The 21,326-nt window shown below is 48.1% G+C and overlaps 2 protein-coding genes across 4 annotated transcripts; both read left to right on the top strand.

Annotated features, from left to right (window-relative positions):
* Positions 1 to 15: 15 nt before the first annotated feature.
* On the top strand, positions 16 to 5,626 carry C17H2orf81 (chromosome 17 C2orf81 homolog). Of its 2 annotated transcripts, XM_058278965.2 has the most exons (4): positions 16 to 98; positions 3,554 to 3,784; positions 3,872 to 4,093; positions 4,197 to 5,626. In XM_058278965.2, the coding sequence occupies exons 1-4, from the start codon at positions 81 to 83 to the stop codon at positions 5,559 to 5,561; spliced, it is 1,836 nt and encodes a 611-aa protein (XP_058134948.1). In that variant the 5' UTR covers positions 16 to 80; the 3' UTR covers positions 5,562 to 5,626. The 2 variants fall into 2 exon arrangements, with proteins under 2 accessions (XP_058134948.1, XP_058134950.1); XM_058278967.2 differs by lacking the exon at positions 16 to 98 and having other exon boundaries at positions 3,711 to 3,784; positions 3,892 to 4,093.
* Positions 5,627 to 6,529: 903 nt separating this feature from the next.
* On the top strand, positions 6,530 to 20,929 carry LOC101435340 (retinol dehydrogenase 12). Of its 2 annotated transcripts, none has more exons than XM_058278970.2 (6): positions 6,530 to 6,859; positions 7,041 to 7,280; positions 7,576 to 7,668; positions 18,885 to 19,073; positions 19,526 to 19,632; positions 19,742 to 20,929. In XM_058278970.2, the coding sequence occupies exons 1-6, from the start codon at positions 6,682 to 6,684 to the stop codon at positions 19,928 to 19,930; spliced, it is 996 nt and encodes a 331-aa protein (XP_058134953.1). In that variant the 5' UTR covers positions 6,530 to 6,681; the 3' UTR covers positions 19,931 to 20,929. The 2 variants fall into 2 exon arrangements, with proteins under 2 accessions (XP_058134953.1, XP_058134952.1); XM_058278969.2 differs by having other exon boundaries at positions 7,011 to 7,280.
* The last annotated feature ends 397 nt before the right edge of the window (positions 20,930 to 21,326 follow it).

Here is a 21,326-nt window from a genome sequence, read left to right as displayed (position 1 = left end):
AGGGCGACCGTTAAGCCGCGGCGGCGGCTGCCGCGCAGGGCCGGGTCGGAAGCCCCCGGGACGGAGCCCGCGCCGCCGCGATGGCGCACGAAGGCTCGGTGAGCTGCAGCTTGGCTGCGGGTGCGCCGGAGCCCCGGTGGGCAGTCGACGCCGGCGCCGGGAACCTCCCCCCGCGCGGAGCGGGTCAAGCGGGCTGGCGGGCGTTCGCTGGCCCCGGAACCACCCGCTGTCCACCCCGCGCTCTCCGCACACCGACCCCTCCCTCTCAGGGTTCTCCGAGGTGGGACAGGTCTCTGTTCCTTCCCTTCGCAGCTGGAGTTCTAGATGACCGAGGCACCAGTCCTTCCCTGTGGGGCCAGCACCACGCGCACCCGCGCGCTTTATTCCGCTGCGGGATAGGCGGGTGAGCGGTGTTGAGCCGGGCGAACGGGAAGTGAATTTGGAAAGCTGCCGCAGGGTCTAAGTGTCTAAAGTACTCATTTAAATGGAGAAACAGAATTGGCCAGGCATTTGGGAAGAGGGCTTGCTAGATAAATCACCTCTTGAAAGAACTGCAGGACTAAGAAATGGATTAAACAACTACCCTGAGGCTTCACTTGAAAGTCAAATTATTTATTTCTTTAAGGAAAAAATTTTTTAAAAGATTTATTTATTTATTTCTCTACCCTCCCCCGGTTGTCTGTTCTCTGTGTCCATTAGCTGCGCCTTCTTTCCTTGTCTGCTTCTGTTGTTGTCAGCGGCGCAGGAATCTGTTTCTTTTGGTTGAGACATCTTGCTGTATCAGCTCTCCCTGTGTGCAGCACCACTCCTGGGCAGGCAGCACCCTCCCTTGCGCTGGGCGGCTTTCCCCATGGGGCGCACCCCTTGCGCGTGGGGCTCCCCTATGCAGGGGACACCCCTGCGTGGCAGGGCACTCCTTGCGCGCATCAGCACTGTGCATGGGCCAGCTCCACACGGGTCAGGAGGCCTGGGGTTTGAACCACGGACCTCCCATGTGGTAGACGGACGCCCTAACCACTGGGCCAAATCTGCTGCCTCAACTTATTTAAAAGCTAAGAAACGTTTAAAACAAAACAGATTTAACGAGTCTATGCAAAAAAAAGTGTCTCTGGCCTCCTCGGCTCAGGCCACTTCTAGGCACGGTTACCATCGAGGATGCCTGATGAGAGGCTGAGAGGGAGTTCTAAGGAAAATTTCTCCTCTCCAAGCCCTACACACCCTCCCCACTCCCCCTAAACCCTTCACCACCACTCCCACCCCAACCGAGGACTTCCGACTACAACAGGTGCCTGCTGCTGGGGCCCTCTCACTGGCTAGGAGCTGGGAAGAAGTTTGTGCCTGGGAAATGACGTTTGAAGGGTTTTGAGTTCAGTGTGAGGTTTAAGAATCAACAGATTCAGGGAAGAACGAATTTGAGGAACATCGAGTATAAAACAATAAAGTTGGGTGGGGAAGGCAAAGGTTTGGGAAGGTCTTGTTTGAAAGTAAATTTTGGAAAGAACCAGATTCAGGGAGATTATTGTGAGAAAGTGAGAAGGTTCCTTAGAGACTCCTGGTATAAGTTTTTATGTCTCAACAATAAATGAGTGGAATTAGTCTTTCTTCTTGATTATAAAAAAAAATACAAATTCATTGGAGAAAACTTACAGACATACACACTGTTACCATTTGGGTGTTTTCTCCTTAAAGTATTTTGGTTTACACATCGGAGATCACACTTGATATGTAATTTTGTATCCTGTTTCTTTCGTTTAACATTACATCATTAGTATTTTCCTATACCACTGCAAAGTCTTCCTAAAGATTACTGCCCAATATTCCACCATATAGGTATATCAGTTTACCATCTATTCCCTTTTTCCTAGACATATATTTTCATTATTCTTCTATTTAAACACACAGGGAATATGTTGGGGAGTACATTTTTATCTTATTTGGAATAGATAGAACTGGAATTGTTGGATTGAAGGAATAAATATATGTATTTAAATATATATACATATATTTGCTGTTTACAGCATTTTGTTCAGGATATCAGAATTTCTGAAACAGGGAAACCAATTACTTGCAAAAGTGGATGCAACTTAATAAAGATATTTTTAATGCTCCTGTTACATACTGAATGTACTATTCAAAAATATTGTTCCAATTAACATTTCCACCAGCAGGATGTCAGAACATTTTATTTTACCAAACCATTGCCAGCATTGAGTAATCTTTTTAAAAGAGTTTCTAATTTGATGAACTAAAATCAGAATTTCAATTAAATTTGTATTATTTTATATTTTTGAAGGTTGGACCCCTTTTCAAATGTTTAATTAAGTCATCTACAGTTCCTCTTGTGAAATATTTTGTCCTTTGCTTATTTAACAGTGGAAAAATTGTTTTTCTTATTTTATGGAAGTTTTCAATACATTTGGGGTATTTATCCTTTTTCATATTTATTACAAATATTTTTCTTTGTTTGAGAAGTAGGATAAAGTCAGGCTCTGGAGCCAAATGACCTACATATGAATTCTGATTCCACTGCTTCCTTATTGTGTAGTCCAGGCCAAATCACTGTGAAATGGGCATAAAATAGTACAAAGTCTGAAAAATGTAAGAGTTGAATCAGTGTATGTGACTGGCACATTTTAAGTGCCAGTAAGTGATAACTACTAACATTAGCTTGTATCTAGGAACATTAAAAAAATTTTTGAAGTACAAGAAAAATTTGACTTAGATGTGTACACCTATTTGCCTTTTTCTTCAGGATTTTTTCCATTAGTTTTATGCTTTGGAAGTTCTTTCTCATTTGGAGATTATATAACAATTTATTTTTCCTACTTAATATGTTTTTTTTTACTACAATTATAAAATTGTGAACTTTATGGATAAATATATATGCAAAAATACATGAAAAAGCTAAAAAGGTAGAAATATTAACATCAATAGACTTTATTCTGTGAGTGTATGATGTTGCCATTTTCCTTGCAATTTTCTGTTTTAAGTCAGCCAAAGGAAAAAATAATATTATATGTCCAGAATACATCATAAAATGTTAAATCTTTCTCTTATTGCTGGATACTGAGGTAGTTTCCAGTTCCCAATTCCAAGCCCATATGGCTTTATTTATATTTTTATATGTATTTAACCTCAGTCTATCTGGAATTTATTTAGATGTATATTGTGAGATGAAGGTCTGTCTAATTTGATTTGGGGGAGGGGAAAGGCTGTAAACAGCTACTAATAATTCTCCTTGATTAACTGGTTCTTCCCAAGGCCTTATTTGAACTCCACTGGTTCTAGTGCACTAGCAAGGCCTGTGAATTTGGAACCCTGTGTAGCCTGAGTTTACTGTGATCCTGAGCAAGTGGCACTTCCTTTGTAAAACAGACTTGGTAGGCTGTTCTGAAAATTAGATAAGCTTGGTCACATCTAGGCTGGTAGTACATGGCATTCTCTGTCCCCTTTCCTTCCTACTGGACAATGTGAGAAAGCGTCCTCCTAGCTTGTCACTGCCTCTTCCTCCAATTCTGTTTCCTGACCTGGCTGCTCTGTTCTGTTCCTACAGAGGCAGGAGAGGCAGACCCGGGACCGCGGGGTGACCCGTTCCAAGGCGGAGAAGGCACGGCCGCCGACGGTGCCGGTGCCGCAGGTGGACATCGTGCCTGGGCGGCTCACCGAGGCCGAGTGGATGGCGCTCGCGGCCCTCGAGGAAGGCGAGGACGTGGTGGGGGACATCCTGGCAGACCTGCTGGCCCGAGTCATGGACTCCGCCTTCAAAGTCTACCTGACCCAGCAGGTGGGCCTGGAGCCGGATCCTCCGGACCCACCTCCCCTCTCCCAGACCCCTCCCCGTGGGGGCTGAGACCCGCTCTGGCCTCCGCAGAGCATCCCGTTCACCATCAGCCAGGCCCGGGAGGCCATGCTGCAAATCACCGAGTGGCGCTTCCTGGCCCGGGACGAGGGCGAGTCTGCGGTGGCGGAGGACCCCACGTGGGGCGAGGACGAGGAGCCCTCGGCGTGCACCACGGATGCCTGGGCGCAGGGCTCCGTGCCCGTGCTGCACGCGTCTGCCTCGGCGGCGCCGGAAGAGACCTTCCTGGGAGAGGTAAGCCCCCCGCTGCCCACCCCCGCAGGAGCCTCCCAGGACCCCTCCCCTCCCGCCTGCTCTGCACCCTTTCCGCCGCCTCACGGCCACTGCCTTTCCTCAGGACGAGGGAAGCGTGGACCAGATCCCTTTAGGAAAATCTTGGATGAGTAGAGGCTCCCGGATGGCGCCTTGGGAGCCGTCTCCGGAGCCGAGGGCCACCCTGGGCCCCCCGCCCACGCCGGAGTTGTCGCAGGAGGCAGGCCTCGGGGGACCTGCAGAGGAGCTGGACCGCGAGGCGAGAGACTCCCTCTCCTCCCGCGGGTCCTTGAGCGCGAGCCTCCAACCTTTCGCTGAGACGACGCCTGGCCACAGTCCCCAGGCTTCGCCGGGGCTGTCCCTGGTGCCCGGCCCGCAGGCATCGGTCCTGAGGGCGCGTCCCCTCAGCTCCCAGTTCTCGCTCGAGGACCTCTACTACTGCGTGCCCGTGCCGCCGCCAGACGGGGCCGGGGACCGGCCGGGACTCGCGAAGAAGGGGGACCTCCTGGCCGCCTCGGAGGTGCCGGCGCCCTGCGCGGCGCCCAGCCCCTCGGCGTCCCTGGAGTCGCCGCCGCCGGGGCGCGGGGACGCCCGAGGGCGAGCGCCTCCCCACAGGCCGGGCCGCAGGGCGGGCCTGGTGCGCCTGGACCCCGCGCGGCTGCCGCGCCACTGGGTGCGCCCCCTGGTGGAGGTTCTGGTCCCGGACGCCGAGGCGCGCCCCCTGGACGCCTACCGCGGGCGCCAGCGCACCGAGAAGACCGAGGCCCGAGCGGAGCTCCGCTTCCCCGGCCCCGGCGGCCGCGGCGCTCCGGCGGCTCTGTTCCCTCTTCCGCCGGGCCTTCCTCCCCGTGCCTCGGGCTCGGGTCCCGCACCCCAGTTACCCGCTTTACGCTTGGGCCTGCCGTCGCCCTCCTTCGGGTCGAAGCTGCCCTTCCCCAGCCCCGGGCTCCGCTTCCTCGCCACGCACCCAGCGCTGCCCGAGGTGACCCGCAGCTCCATCCCCAAGCTGTGGCCTGCGGCCAAGTGGCCGAGTGGCTGGGAAGGGGAGGCCGAGCTGCTGGGCGAGCTGTGGACCCACCACGGGCGCGGGCCTCCGCCGGGCCTGGACACGGCCGAGCGGGAGGTGCAGGATCCTCGCAGGCTGCCTCAGCCCAAGCCGCGGGTCCTCGAGGCCACTTCCCAGGTGATGTGGAAGCCCATGCTGCTGCCCGGCGCCCTGACGCTGGCTCCCGGCGTGAGCCTGTGGGACCCCAGCACCCAGGCGCGGCTCAGCTCGGCCGCGCCCCAGCAGGAGGAGCAGGAAGGCCATCCCTCTCCTCCTCCCATGGAGCAGCACCCCATCCAGACTGGTGCCCCCAAGCCCCAGGTGACTGTGGGGCAGCTAGTGAAGAACTCAGTCCCCAAAGTGTGGACGCTCCCCTCCAAGCGCCTCCCCCATCCGGGGCCCTGAAAGGGCAGGGGACGAGACCTTCCCTCTGTCTGCCTCAGGAAATAAACGCCTGGCTTGCCTCAGGAGTTGGCCGCAGTCTCCTTTTCTTCACAGATGCTGCTCTGCCACTGAGCCTCCAGGGGGCATGGTTGCAGTTGTGCCACAAGCCTGGAGGACAGAACAGTCTCCAGGGAACAGCCCCATCAGCCTTAGGAGACCTGTTTCAGGGCCAAGGCTGCTCCTCAGTAGAGGCATTCTGGAGGCCACTGCCCCAGTCCCCCAAGGAGCAGAGGGCAGCCAGTGGGGTCTGGGAGCCACAGAGGGTGATGGGGGGGAGAACTCAGAGAGTCGTTTCAGTAGGAGAGGAAGGGGATGGCCCCGCCTGCGTGAGTCAAGGCAGAATGAACCTGGCCTGCTCTTGGGGTGTCGCTGGAGCTCGACCAGCTCGCCTTGCTGTGCAGCTCCACGTTTTGTGTTTGGAGATGGATTTAGATCTTTGAGGGCAAGGTCTGATTCTTGACTTTTTGACTCTTGGACTGTGTCCCACAGACTAGGGAAAAGCAAACAAATTATTATGTAAATTTTTTTTTTTTAAGATTTATTATTTCTTTCTTTATTTCCACCCCCCCCCCCCACCCGGTGTCTGTTCTCTGTGTCCATTTGCTGTGTGTTCTTCTGTGGAAATCTGTGTCTCTTTTTGTTGTGTCAGCTCTCCGTGTGGGCGGTGCCATTCCTGGACAGGCTGCACTTTTTTCACACTGGGAGGCTCTCCTTTTGGGGCTCACTCCTTGCATGTGGGGCTCCCCTACGCCGGGGACACCCCTGCGTGGCAGGGCACTCCTTGTGCACATCAGCAATGCACGTGGGCCAGCTCCACACGGGTCAAGGGGGCCCTGGGTTTGACCCTTGGACCTCCCATGTGGTAGGTGAATGCCCTATCGCTTGGGCCAAATCTGCTTCCCTACTGTATAATTTTTAATGACTCATTCATTTTCAGGTTCAGGAGGTGTATTAGTACAAGGCCGAGAGGTTCTCCTTAAATTTTTTGCCTTAGGCACCTCATTGGCCACCAACCTCGATTTCACTGTTTTCTCCTCCTGGCCTCCGCTTGTCTCCTAGTCACCCTTTTCCTGCCTCTGTCATGCTGCCATGGGGTTCGCTTGGGACCCAGGTCTGGGTCCCTGGCTCTGTCCTCCTCATTCTGGTCCTCCTGTATGGACTGCATGCGAGCCTCCAGTGGTGGTGTCTTCCTTGGAACCTCCAGCACTGTTCTACAGACCTGACTGGGAAGACAGTGGTGGTGACTGGAGCCAACAGTGGTGAGTGCACCTCCTTCCCTGTCATCTCCCCCGGGCTCTCAGTCCCCAACACCTCCAACCAGGATGGTAGGAAGAAAGATCTGAAACCCTCTGTCAGGGAACTTTGTCCCTCCTCTTGCTCTCTTGCCCTCCAGTCACCCTCCCTCCCCAGACTATCCTACGCTGCCATTGCCACCTTCAGGCATCGGGAAGGCTGTGTCCCAGGAGCTGGCCCGTCGCGGGGCCCGTGTGATCCTTGCCTGCCGGAGCCGTGAGCGTGGACAGCAAGCCCTGGCTGAGATCCAGGCAGCCTCAGGCAGTGACCACCTATTGCTCGGTGAGGTGGACCTCAGCTCTCTGGCCTCCATCCGCAGCTTTGCCCAGTGGCTTCTGCAGAAGGAGCCAGAGATACACCTGCTGGTGAACAATGCCGGAATCACTGGTAAGTGCCTTGACTTGCTTCTCCAAACACATTTCAGGAGCCTCCTTTCTAGCTCAGGGACCCCCAAAACAGGCATTCCCCAAGCCGAACCTATGCACACTGCTAAATCCTTTAATTCATGCACTCTATGGTATAAAAAAATCTGTGTTGAGTTATAGCCTCAAATATAACCCCCATCTTTGTGCATACGTGTCACTGTGGAATTTCTACTGAACCCCAGTATGTCCATCCCAGACCTTGTCCCCTCAAGGTAGTCCCTCCAGTATTCACCACCTGCATTGTCATCTCTTCCCAGGATTTCCCCACAAGACACTTACCCCAGAGGGTCTGGATGTTACCTTTGCCACCAACTATGTTGGACCCTTTCTGCTCACAAATCTGCTCCGAGGTAAGGAAGGATGGGTGCCTGTCTTCTCACCTGCTGCCCTCTCTTCGCTGTCCTCCTTGTGTTCTCCTGGCTTACTCTATCCCATGGCCACCTCCTCTTTGGAACCCAGCTGTTTGCTGAGCAGTAAACCAGTTGTTTTTTTTTTTTTCTTTAATTTTTTTTTTACTTTGAAATAATTCCAGACTTTCAGGACAGTTGCAAAAATAGTACAAACCCCGTACATAGAATTCTTTGTGTTTTTTCAAAAGATTTATTTATTTATTTCTCTCCCCCCACCAGTTGTCTGTTCTCTGTGTCTATTTGCTGCGTCTTCTTCTTTGTCCACTTCTGTTGTTGTCAGCGGCACAGGTATCTGTGTCTCTTTTTGTTGCGTCATCTTGTTGTGTCAGCTCTCCGTGTGTGTGGCACCATTCCTGGGCAGGCTGCACTTTCTTTTGCGCTGGGTGGCTCTCCTTACGGGGCGCACTCCTTGTGCGTGGGACATCCCTGCATGGCAGGGCACTCCTTGCGCGCATCAGCACTGCATGTGGGCCAGCTGCACATGGGTCAAGGAGGCCCGGGGTTTGAACCGCAGACCTCCCATGTGGTAGATGGACGCCCTAACCACTGGGCCAAGTCCACTTCCCCGTACATAGAATTCTAACAGACTCTCGTCACCCATCCCCTGATACCCAGACCCACCAGTTTTGCCACATGTGCCAAATCTTTCTTTCTCCCTTCCTCCCTCCCTCTCTCCCTTCCTTCCTTCCATCTACCATTTATTTATCTTTTCTCTGAATGTATGTATGTAGATTGTATACATTGTTTCTTGAGCACTTAATACTTCTATGGACATTTCCTTAGAGCAAGGATATTTGCTTATGTAAACATCTTAAGTGCAATTATCAAGTTCAAGAAATTTAATATTGGTATAAAGCTTACTCTCTCTATTCCAGTTTTTCCACATGTCCTAACAATGTTCTTTTGAGCCTTTTCTTCTCCATTATTAAATCCCATCCAGGATCACATATTGTCTTTAGTTGTCATTATCTCTTTAGTTGCTCTTTCCTCTTTCCTTCTTCCCTCCTCCTTTCTTCCCTCCCTTCATTCCTTCCTTTTTTTTTTTTTTTTTTTTGAAGTACTGGGACTGGAGCTTGAACCTAGGTCCTCATATATGGGATGTCCCTGCTCAACCACTGAGCCAGATGGCTCCCCTGAGTTGGCTCCCTTGAGTGTTTGCTCATTGCTCATTGTTTACTTGTTGTTTATTCATTTTGTTTTTTGCTGATTGTTTTGCTTATTGTCTGCTTATTGTTTTTGCTCATTGTTTTTCTTTAGGAGGCACTGGGAACTGAACCTAGGACCTCCTATGTGGGAGGCAATGTGCAATTGCTTGAGCTACATCTGCTCCCTTTCCTTTCCGTTCTTTCTTTTTTCTTTCTTTCTTTATTTTCTTTTAAATGTTACATTAAAAAAATATGAGGTCCTCATATACCCTCCACTGCCCCCTTTCCTTTCTTTCTAATGGCAGGAACATATATACAATATTTATGTATGTATATATGTATTTATTTATTTTTCTTTTTTTTTTGTTACATTAAACAAAATAAGAAGTTCTCATATACCCCCCCACCCCCCTATATACAATATTAAACTTTCCAATTTCAACCCCTTCCAAACAGATACCATTCAGTGGGATTAATCACATTCACAATATTGCAGTGCCCTCACCACTGTACATTACCAGCACTTTCCCATAATCCCAAACAGAAACCCTTTATGCATTATGCATTAACTCCCCGTTTCCCCTGCCCCCTGCCCCTGAGAACCTGTACTCTACTTTCTGTCTCTATGAGTTTGCATATTCTCTAGTATTTTCTCTGTGGTGACTATGGGGCTTAAATTTAATAACCTTAATCTGTAACAATCTTGTTCTGTTTGATGGCAACTTAATTCCAATAGCATTCACAAACTCTGCTCCTGTACCACTTCATGCCCCCCAACTTTATGTAGTTCTTGACACAAATTGCACATTTATATATCGTAAGTGCAAGCATTGTTTTATTATTACTTTTTATGTATTTGCCTTTTTGATCCTGTGCAAGAAAGTAAAAAGTGGAGTTTAATAGTCCTGGCATTTATATTTACCCCTGTCATTACCTTTACTGGTGATCTTTATTTCTTCATGTAGCTTCAGTTTATTGTCTATTGTCCTTTCCTTCAATCTGCAGAACTCCCTTTAGCATTTCTTGTAGTGCCGGTCCAGTGGTAATGAATTCCCTCAGTTTTTGTTTATCTGGGAATTTTCTTTTTTTAATTTACTTTATTTATCCCCCTCTTCCCCAGATGGTTCACTTGTCTGTCTGCTCATTGTTTGTTTGCTCGCCTTCTCCAGGAGGCACGGGGAACCAAATCTGGGACCTCCCATGAGAGGCGTGAGTGCCCTGAGGGCTGAGCCACATTCACTTCCTGTGGGTTGCTGTGTCTGCTGGCTGCTCCTAGCAGTGGAGGCGTAGTCTAGCTCGTTGAAGCAGGGCAGCAATTAGCTCTGTTGTGTCTGGAGATGGTGTCTAACTCTGTTGCATTGGGAGACATTGGGAGGTGGCATCGGCTTGTCTTCTTTTTTTAGGAGGCACTAGGACCTGAACCTGGGACCTCCCATGTGGTAGGCGGGTGCCCAACTGGTTGAGCCACATTCACTTCCCATCTGGGAATGTTTTAATCTATACTTCATTTTATTTTTTTATTTTTTAAAGATTTATTTATTTAAATCCCCCCCCCCCCGGTTGTCTGTTCTCTGTGTCTATTTGCTGCGTCTTGTTTCTTTGTCTGCTTTGTTGTGGTCAGTGGCACGGGAAGTGTGGGCAGCGCCATTCCTGGGCAGGCTGCAATTTCTTTCACGCTGGGCGGCTCTCCTTACGGGTGTACTCCTTGTGCATGGGGCTCCCCTATGCGGGCGACACCCCTGCGTGGCAGGGCACTCCTTGCGCACATCAGCACTGCGCATGGGCCAGCTCCACATGGGTCAAGGAGGCCCGGGGTTTGAACCACGGACCTCCCATGTGGTAGACGGACGCCCTAACCACTGGGCCAAGTCCGTTTCCCTATCCTTCATTTTAAAAAACATTTATTTTGAAATAATTTCAAATGTACAGGACAATTGCAAAAATAATACAGGGAGCAGATGTGGCGCAAGTATTTGAGCTCCCACCTCCCACATAGGAGGTCCTGGGTTTGGTTCCTGGTGCCTTCTGAAAAAACCAAAACAAGCAAAACAAATGGAAAAAAATATCAGGAAGTTGATGTGGCTCAGTGGTTGAGCACTGACTTCCCACATACAAAGTTTTGGGTTCAATCCCTGGCTCCCAGTACCTAAAGGGAAAAAAACCAAACCCCATACAGAGAACTCCAACATATCCTCCTCCCAATTACCCAGATCTACCAACCTTTCTTTTTTTTTTCTCCAAGCCAGTACCTGGAATTGAACCCAGGATCTCATACATGCAAAGCAGGCACTCAACTACTGAGCTACCCTTGCTCCATGCAGATCTACCAACTTTTAACATCTTGCCACAATTGCCCTTTCTTTTTTTTTTTTCAATATTAATCCCTTCTCTCTTTTTTTCAGATTTATTTATTTATTTCTCTCCCCTTCCCCCCCACCCCCCCGTCCTGTTCTCTGTGTCTATTTGCTGCATCGTTGTCTTTGTCCGCCTCTATTGTTGTCAGCGGCATGGAAATCTGTGTTTCTTTTTGTTGTGTCAGCTCTCCGTGGGGGCGGCACCATTCTTGGGTAGGCTGCACTTTCTTTTGCACTGGGCGACTCTCCCTATGGGGCGCACTCCTTGAGCGTGGGACTCCCCTACACGGGGGACACCCCTACGTGGCACTGCACTCCTTGCATTCATCAGCACTGCACATGGGCCAGCTCCACATGGGTCACGGAGGCCCAGAGTTTGAACCACGTACCTCCTATATGGTAGAAGGACGCCCTAACCACTGGGCCAAGTCCGCTTCCCTACAATTGCCCTTTCTTCCTTCCTTCTTCCCTCCTTTCCTTTCTTTCTATTTATTATTATCTCTTTAATCTCTCTATCTCTCTCTGCCTCTCTCTTTTGTAATTGTGGAAACATTGATACACCATGAACTTTCCCATCTCAACCATGCTCAAGCATACAGTTCATTGGGATTAATCACATTTACAATGCTAAGCTACCCTCACCACTGTCTGTTAGCAGAACTTACCTAATACCCCAAACAGAAACCCTGCACCCATTAAAGTGTTAAGTACTCCTTCCCCCTCTTCCTCCACCCTGGCAATCTGTACTCTACTTTATATCTATGAATTTACACATTCCAGCTGTTTTGTACAAGTGGAATCTTATAACATCTGTCCCTCTGTGTCTGACTCATTTCACTCAGCCTGATGTCATCAGTGTTCATCCACGTAGCAGCATGCATCAGAACCTCACTCCTCCTGAGGGCTTAACAGTAATGTGTAGACACCACATTCTGGTTATCCTTTTGTCTTCTGGTGGACCTCTGGGTTGCCTCCATCCTCTTGCCACTGTGAACAATGCTGCTGTGAACATTGGTATACAAATTTATCTGAGTTCCTGAGGCCCAATTATTTTGGGTATGTACTAGAAGTGGGATTGGAGGGTCATATGGTAGTTCCATGTCCAACTTCATGAAAAAAACCACCAAACTGTTTTCCACAGCAGCTGCACTCTCTCGCATTCCAATCCCAATGAACTGAGGTTCTCATTTCTCCCTATCTTTGCTGGGCACTTATTCTTTCCTTTTTTTAAAAAATATGATAGCCATTCTGGTAGTGTAAGGAGGTATATCACTGTGCTTTTGATCTGCCTTTCCCCAAAGGCCAATGATAGTGAGCATCTTCTCATGCATTTTATTGCTCATCTCTGCATCCTCTTTGGAGAAATATCTTTTTTTAAAAAAATATTTATTTATTTATTTAATTCCCCCCTCCCCCGGTTGTCTGCTCTCTGTGTCCATTCGCTGTGTCTTGTTGTCTTGTTTCTTTGTCCGCTTCCGCTGTCGTCAGCGGCACGGTAAGTGTGGGCGGCACCATTCCTGGGCAGGCTGCTCTCTCCCTCACGCTGGGCTGCTCTCCTCAAGGGCGCACTCCTTGTGTGTGGGGCTCCCCTACGCGGGGGACACCCCTGCATGGCAGGGCACTTGTTGCGCGCATCAGCACTGCGTGTGGACCAGCTCCACATGGGTCAAGGAGGCCCGGGGCTTGAACCGTGGACCTCCCATGTGGTAGACGGACGCCCTAACCACTGGGCCAAGTCTGTCTCCCATGGAGAAATATCTTTTCAAGCTCTTTGCCCACCTTTGTAGCGAATCCATTAGGAACCCTTCAAATTTCTTTCTGTGCACATTTTTCCAGTACTTCCTTTGTGGTTACCATGGAATTTAAATTTAATATCCTAAATCTCTAACAATCTTGCTTGGTTTGATACCATCTTAACTTCAATAGCATACACACACTATGTTCCTATATTCCTTCATACCCCCACCTTTATGTCGGTCTTGTTGCAAATTACATATTTATGTATTTGAAGTCCCCAACAATTGATATTTGATATTAGTCTTTATGCACTTGCATTTTAGATCCTGTAGGAAGTAAAAAGTGGAGTTAGAAACCAAATATACGGTAGCCCTGGCATTTATATTTACCTATGTCATTACCTTTATTGGAGATCTTTATTTCTAAATGTAACTTTAACCTATTGTCTGTTTTGCCCTTTCCTTTCAACCTGTAGAATGCCCTTCAAGCCTTTCTTGTAGGACCAATCTAGTGGTGACAAACTCCCTCAGATTTTGTTTATTGGGGAATGTCTTAAATCTCCCCCTCACTTTTGAAAGGCAGTTTTTCTGGATATAGAATTCTTAGTTGGCAATTTTTTTGCCATCAGAACTTTAAATATGTCATCCCATTGCCTTCTTGTTGCCATGGTTTCCCATGAGAAATTGGCATTTAGTCTTACTGAGGCTCTTTTAAATGATACATTGCTCCTCTCTTTTGGCTTTCAGAATTCTCTCCATCTTCTTCCCCCTTCTTTCTCTTTCTCTTTGACATTGGACAATTTGATTATCATATGTCAAGGTGTGGATGTGTTTGGCTTTATCCTGTTTGAAGTTCATTGAGCATCTTGGGTGTATATATTCATATCTTTTGTTAAATTTGGGATGTTTTCAGCCATTATTTCTTTCAATATTTTTTTACTTTCTTCTCCTGGGACTCCGACAATGTGTGTATTGGTATACTTGATAGTCCCAAGTGGTCTCTTAGACTCTATTTACTTTTCTTCATTTTTTCTTCTTTCTGCTCTTTAGACTGAATAATTACAATGGCCTTATCTTTAAGTTCACTGATTCTTTCTTCTGCTAGCTCCAATCTGCTGTTGAATCCCTCTAGGAAATTTTAAAAATATATTTATTTTATTTATCTCTCCCCCATATTGTTGTTTGTGCTCCCCGTTTGCTCTCTGTGTCCGTTCATTATGTGCTCATTGTTGTCTTATTTTTTTTTCCTTTAGGAGGCACTGGGAACCGAACCCAGGACCTCATGTGGGAGGGAGGTGCCCATTGGCTTGAGCTACCTCCACTTTACTGTGATCTTCAGCTCTGTTTGGTTCCTTTTCATATTTATATATCTTCATTGACATTCTCTTTGTGTTCATTATGGTTTTCCTGATTTCCTTTAGTTCTTTGTCCATGTTTTCCCTTAGCTCTTTGAACATATCCAGAACCATTTTTTTAAAGTCTTTGTATGGTGTGTCCAAAGTCTGGTCCTCCTCATTGATGGTTTCTAATACTTTAATCCTCTATTTTGCACAGACTGTCATTTCCTATTTCTTTGTATGTTTTATCATATTTTGTTTCCACCTATACATTTGATATTTTAATGTGTTGCTTCTGCAATTTAGCCTCTGAGTCATCTGTTACTTAAGTTTGTGTCCAGCTAGTGTTATAACAGAGATTTCCTTGAATGCCAGGAGTTAACAGTAACAACAACAACATGCACACACACATGTACACAAAACAGAACAAAAAGAAGGACTATACCTTTCCCAGTGTTTTCAGATTGGCTTGAGTGAGCACTCTCTGTCAGAGTTTAGCCACACAGTAAGTTTAGAGAATAGCCTAAGGTAAAAGTTTCATAAGGACTCCGCAATCTTTTCTACACATGCTCCTTGTCCTGGGCATGCCTCTGTGGCCCTAGGACAGGGGTTCTTAGCCTTTTATGTTCCATGGACCCCTTTGCCAGTCAGGTGAAAGCCATGGACCTCTTACTAAGTCCACACTAATCTTTGTATTATTTAATAAATTTATCACAATCACATCAAAACCTCCCCACAAGAATAATGTTATTTTGAATTTCAGTTCAAGCTCATGGGTCCCTTGTTAAGAACTCCTGCCCTAGGAACTCTGCCATTTACATGTATACAAATGTCCTCATGCCTCTAGGAAACAGTATCCAGTGCTACACTCTTTGTCCCACAACTGGCACTCCTTTGCTCCAGACAGCTGCAATTTGATGGTTATCCTACAGCGTTCTCCAGGAGAGCTCTGTGAGCCACCAGGAGGCGCAGGAAAAGTTCTGGATGGTGAGCCTGTGACATATGTGTCCTGGTTCAGTTCTTCTGGTTACCCCCAGACAAATTGGTATAGACTTTATACACTAGCATGTGTGCAAAGGTGAATTTGCTCACTCTGGAACTGGGCCTGGGAGTTCACATGGGGAGCACCTGCCAGCTCTGTACCAAGCTGGTGAGGGTCTAGCAAGGGCACCGGGAAAACCTACTGGTTTTCTTTCCCTTTTTTTCTTTTTTTTTTTTCTTTTTTTTTTTTTTAAAGATTTATTTATTTATTTTAATTTCCCCCCCTCCCCTGGTTGTCTGTTCTTGGTGTCTATTTGCTGCGTCTTGTTTCTTTGTCCGCTTCTGTTGTCGTCGGCGGCACGGGAAGTGTGGGCGGCGCCATTCCTGGGCAGGCTGCTCTTTCTTTTCACGCTGGGCGGCTTTCCTCACGGGCACACTCCTTGCGCGTGGGGCTCTCACGCGGGGGACACCCTTGCGTGGCACGGCACTCCTTGCGCGCATCAGCACTGCGCATGGCCAGCTCCACACGGGTCAAGGAGGCCCGGGGTTTGAACCGCGGACCTCCCATATGGTAGACGGACGCCCTAACCACTGGGCCAAAGTCCGTTTTCCCTTTTTTTTTTTTTCTTTTTTTTAAGAGTAGTTGTAGGTTTACAGAAAAATCAGACAGAAAGTACAGAAATCCCAACTCCCCCCCCCCGCCCACAAACCTTTTTAACACAAAGGAAAAAACTACAGTGCAATATAATTGCCTATTCACCAGGTGATAACATCATTTATTACAAAATATTAATGCATACTTACTACAGATGTGTGGGCTGGTAATGGGAAACGGTTTTGAAATTCAGACTTCCTTTCTGTCAGTGTGTCTCCGGGACTTCTCTGTAGAACTCCATTAGGCAGTGTCAAAGGTCTAAATCTGAGGCTTTTGATGAATGAGAGATCAGGGCCAAATGTCTTTTCTGTGCCTGCTGTGACAATCCCTTCCTGGCCCTGCCTGTCACCATCTGGGTGACCTTGGGCAGGTAGCTTGAATTCTCTTGGCATCAGAGTCTCAATTTTTGATGCCTCATTGAAAAGTTACTGTTTTTAAGTTGCCCTTTTTCTTGATTTGGTATTTGCCTTATTACTACAATCCTTTAGCTGTTTTCTGGAGCTTTGAGAAAGATGTTGCTGCCAGTTTTTGCTTCTGTTTTTGCCAGTTTAAAGTTCTGGTGGGGGGATGACAGCTTGGAGTATCTCTCTCACCATCTTGATAAGGTAGGTGGCTCAGCATACTTTTGCTGCATATAGCAGGGGACTCCATCGGCACAAGGTAGGGTTGGGAGGCTGGTAGTAGAATCAGGCAGCCGAAAACTACAACTAGCATGATATAAAATCCCACTCTGGGGAGTGAATGTGGCTCAGGCATTTGGGTGCCTACCTCCCACATGGGAGATCCTGGGTTCCGTTCCCAGTGCCTCCTAAAGAAGAAACAGACAGACAACGAGCAGACAGTGAATAAAACCAACAAGCAGATAGACGAGGGAGCCATCTCCGGGGCTGGGGTGGGACAGAGATCCCACTCTGCCTTCCCCCTAGTTCTAGTAAGACCAGTAGTTTCAGTCATTTCAATAAATGCTTCTTGAAGAGGGTATTAGGGCACTAGGAAGAGAAGAAGCAAGAATACTGAGTTTCTGCCAGCAAAGAGCTCAGGAGCCACTAGGTTTGTAGGTGCATACACACTGCCTTGGGACCATGTTCTTTGTAGAGGCCCTTTCTGATGAGAAGGTTTGGGCCCTTCCTGGGATGGGGGACAGGATAGCAGGAACATTCTCCCTGGCATTTTCTTCTGGATTGTGTAATAGCCTCTTTAAAAGAAAAACTTAAAAAAAAATTTATTTTTATTTGGTAATACATGTCCAAGGTACAAAATTGAAATTGTGCAAAAGTGTATGTAGTGCAAAAACAAGTTTCCTCCTCTCTTTATATTATCAGCGACCCATTCCTATCCTGGGAGGCAACTACTGTTGCCAGGGTCTCAAGTATTCTTTGATGGCTAATTAAATTGGCACAACTGGAAAGTAAACAAAGAGCAAGGGGAAACTCTGTGCATTTGCAAGTGTGAATGTTTTTTCCCCTTCACAAAAATGGTAACATGCACCTGGTTGGCACCTTGCTTAGAAATAGTTTCTTAAACCTTCTTCTCTCCTGTTTCCCCATTTCTATTCTCCCCACTGCCGTATCCAGAATCATCTTCCAGCACATCACTTTCTTGCTTCTCTCCACTTACAAGGCCCCTGCTGACTGACAGCCTCACCTTTGCCCTTCCCCAACCCACACCCTGGTCTTCAGTCAGACAATCAGTTGCTCTTGGACCACAGTCTGGCTGTGCTTTGGCAAACGTGATGCCCTCTGTTTGAATGAACTTTCCCATCCACTTAGCCTGGTTAATATTAGTTCATCTGCCAAGACTCAGCACAAGGATCACCTTTCCTGTGAATCCTGCTCTGATGCCTCTGCCTCCCCCCGCCATCCTCAGGGCTCCATTAGCCTCTTTTTTTAAAAAAAAGATTTATTTATTTATTTAATTTCCCCCCCTCCCCCGGTTGTCTGTTCTTGGTGTCTATTTGCTGCGTCTTGTTTCTTTGTCCGCTTCTGTTGTCGTCAGCGGCGCGGGAAGTGTGGGCGGCGCCATTCCTGGGCAGGCTGCTCTTTCTTTTCACGCTGGGCGGCTTTCCTCACGGGCGCACTCCTTGCGCGTGGGGCTCCCCTACGCGGGGGACACCCTTGCGTGGCGCGGCACTCCTTGCGCGCATCAGCACTGCACATGGCCAGCTCCACACGGGTTAGGGAGGCCCGGGGTTTGAACCGTGGACCTCCCATATGGTAGACGGACGCCCCAACCACTGGGCCAAAGTCCGTTTCCCCTCCATTAACCTCTTGTACACATCTCCAGAGTTGCTCTGTGAGTAGCAAACTCTCCACCAAGGCTGTTAGCCCATTTGGTCTTTATGTCAATATGTCAGCAAGTTTGTGGACTTTTGTCCTCTTTAAGGTTAATTTTTCCCCACTCTGGCAAATTTTGACTAAATAGCACCTGCTCAGTTTTTTTCATTTGTGATTCTTTATTTAAATGCAGATGTCAAAATAGTTTTGCCATTCTGAAGACAATAGTCTTCAGTCTTAAGTGAACAGCTACTATTTTTAATCCTTTATATAACCTAGACTTTCCTATGTACAGTTATGTACTCCTTGTTATCCTTATTATTTTTTTTAAGATTTAACTTAAACACTTTCCCAAGTATATCTCCACACACACTTTCCCCCCACCCCACACCTAGCACCCTTATGGCTTTAGCACCTAGCTTGCTATCGGCCACATTCCAAGTTTGTGGGATAATTAAATGAAGGAGTGGATGTATGTGTGCAGCTAATGAAAGTGAAGTCTCAGCTGACATTAAGCTCTCCTGTGCCTAGCCTGGGTGTCTGGGTGGGGGGCCACTGTACCTCTCAGACAGCCTGGATGGGTCCTGCTCGTCTCCTGGAGAAGGTGGTTGGGGAGTGGAAGTGGGAGTTTACCTTAGGACTTGGATTGAAGGAGCATGGTCCTCTCTCCACCAGGGGCTCTGAACCGGGCAGGAGCTGCCCGGGTGGTAAACGTGTCTTCTTTTCGGCAAAGCTACGGCTACATTGATGAGGGGCATCTGACGGGAGCTGGTGGGCCTTTGGCATTCCATCAGAACTATGACTGCAGCAAGCTTCTGTTGGTCTCATTCACTACGGAGCTGGCCCGGAGGCTTCGAGGGACAGGTAACTGCCTCTGGCACCCCCTACTCCTCCACTACAGTTTCCTCCAGTCTCAATAGCACTCCTGACCCTCCACACCTTTTCTCCAGCATGTCTTGGCCATCGGAGACTCCAAAAGCCCCAAAGTGGCTGTTAATCCCCTTAGGTTACCGCCAGGGCTCCCTCTGTTTCTCTTAACCTTGCCTTCACATCTCCTCTTCCACCTTTTCCAACCCTCTCATTACCCCTACTGCCCCTCTCCTCCAGGTATTTCCCAATACCAGTACCATCCATCGCTTGCCTCCTAAAGTTCATCCACTACTTTCAAATACCTACCCCTCCTTATTAATTTGGACGCCACTGTCCATGGACCTCACGGGTCACCACTACCCGAAGGCTCCTTCCCTCATGGCACACGTAGAACCACATCCTCCTCTCACCTCACTTTGCATTATATTTGTGTCTTTCTCTCTCAGGTGTAACCGTGAACTCTGTGGAGCCAGGTATTGTATACACAAATATCATGAAGAATTATTCTTGGCTATTTCGCTTCTTATTCTGGCTCCTCAGCTTATTTTGGAAGGTAAGCGGGGAAGGAACCGGCTAAGCGCAAAGGGCAGGTCTCTGCCCCTCAGTGTGTTCCCCCGCCGCCTAATGCTCCTGTTCTCCCCCTCCCCATTCCCTCTTCACAGAATCCCAAGCAAGGCGCAGTCCCAGTCCTTTACCTGAGCTTGGCACAGGAGCTGGATGGTGTTTCTGGAAAATATTTTAGCCGTTCCTGTGTGATAACCCTTCCTGCTCAACCAGCTCAGGATCCTCATCTGGCCCAGAGACTCTGGAATGCCTCAGTTCGACTAACAAACCTAGACAAGATGGACTAACCCTCTGTGGCTCCCACCCTAACGGGCCACCCATCCCCTGGCTCCCGCTCTTACTCTGGTTATACCTTTGGTTTGCAAACCCCAAAGGGGTTCTTTTTAAAATTTTTATTGGGGAAGTTGTGGATTTACAGAACGATCATGCATAAAATACAGGATTCCCGTATAAAGTGGTTTTTTATTCATAATAAAACTATACAGGGAAGCGGACATGGCTCAACTGATAGAGCGTCTGCCTACCATATGGGAGGGTCCAAGGTTCAAACCCGGGCCTCCTGACCCGTGTGGTAAGCTGGCCCACGTGCAGAGCTGCCCAGTGCAAGGAGTGCTGTGCCACGCAGGGGCACACGCCCCGTGTGGGAGTGTCCCATGTGCAAGGAGTGTGCCCTGGAAGGAGAGCCGCCCGGCATGAAAAAAGTACAGCCCGCCCAGGAGTGGCACTGCACACACACAGAGCTGGCACATTAAGATGACACAACAAAAAAGAGACGCAGTTTCCCAGTCCCAACAGGGCTGTGAGTGGACACACAAGAACACACAGCAAATGGACACAGAGAGCAGACAATGGGGGGAGGGGAGTGGAGAGAAATAAATAAAAATAAATCTATATAAAAAAAAACTATATTGTTCCTCCCATTCCAACTTTGGGTTAGGTGCCCTGCCCTTGTGCTCTTGTGACCCTGTGATAACTAACCAGTCTCACTTTGTTAAGTTTCCATATCTTTGTATAGCAGTGTTGTATTGTACTCTAAATACTCAGGTGCAAGAAATGCTGTTGTCTCACAGTTCTCCAAATCTAGGGCTGCCAGACTTAGAAAAAAAAATAGAGGCTATTCAGTTAAATTTAAATTTCAGGTAATGAATACTTTTTTGGTGTAAATATGTCCTAGATATTGCATTGGACAATACATCTGATATTTTTGATATGCTTTTACTAAAACACCAACGAGTTCCTTGTATTTTATCTGGAAGCCCTATCCAAATAAAAACAATTTGTTTTGAGTCAGGCTGTATCCTTCTTCCATTGCATCATACCAAAATCCCTGGCTTAACCCTCTTGACTGCTCGAAGGAGTGTAGACTGGGGAAGCCATGCTAGAGGACAACCTGGCAGTATTTAGTCAAATTAAGCAAACTTATACCCTATGGCCCAGTGGTTTGACTCCTAGTATGTATTTTAGAGAAGCTTCATTTATAGGTCCACACAGGTCCCAGCAGAAGACAGTAGGTTGTAAAGCTAGTTTAACAAAAGGACTATTTACAAAGCGTGGGCAAGGTGTAGGGAAATGATGGAACACAGTGCAGTCAGTGCTGTACCCTAGGGGTATGCCACCCCTCGGCTCTCCCCGCTCCCCTGATCTCCTGTAGGAGATGTACTAGTTTTCGCATGTTAATCTTGT

Source organism: Dasypus novemcinctus, chromosome 17 (assembly GCF_030445035.2).
Source record: "Dasypus novemcinctus isolate mDasNov1 chromosome 17, mDasNov1.1.hap2, whole genome shotgun sequence".
In the NCBI taxonomy this organism is placed as follows: domain Eukaryota; kingdom Metazoa; phylum Chordata; class Mammalia; order Cingulata; family Dasypodidae; genus Dasypus; species Dasypus novemcinctus.
The sequence above is the reverse complement of the archived record's forward strand: the minus strand, read 5'-3'. Positions and strand labels throughout refer to the sequence as shown.

Excerpts from the sequence above, each read along its gene's own strand:
- C17H2orf81 (XM_058278965.2), top strand. Across the intron at positions 3,785-3,871 it reads AAGTCTACCTGACCCAGCAG|AGCATCCCGTTCACCATCAG; the intron begins GTGGGCCTGGAG and ends TGGCCTCCGCAG. Across the intron at positions 4,094-4,196 it reads AAGAGACCTTCCTGGGAGAG|GACGAGGGAAGCGTGGACCA; the intron begins GTAAGCCCCCCG and ends GCCTTTCCTCAG.
- LOC101435340 (XM_058278969.2), top strand. The coding sequence starts at position 6,682 with ATGCTGCCATGGGGTTCGCTTGGGACCCAGGTCTGGGTCCCTGGCTCT. Across the intron at positions 6,860-7,010 it reads GGTGACTGGAGCCAACAGTG|ACTATCCTACGCTGCCATTG; the intron begins GTGAGTGCACCT and ends CTCCCTCCCCAG. Across the intron at positions 19,074-19,525 it reads CCGGAGGCTTCGAGGGACAG|GTGTAACCGTGAACTCTGTG; the intron begins GTAACTGCCTCT and ends TTTCTCTCTCAG.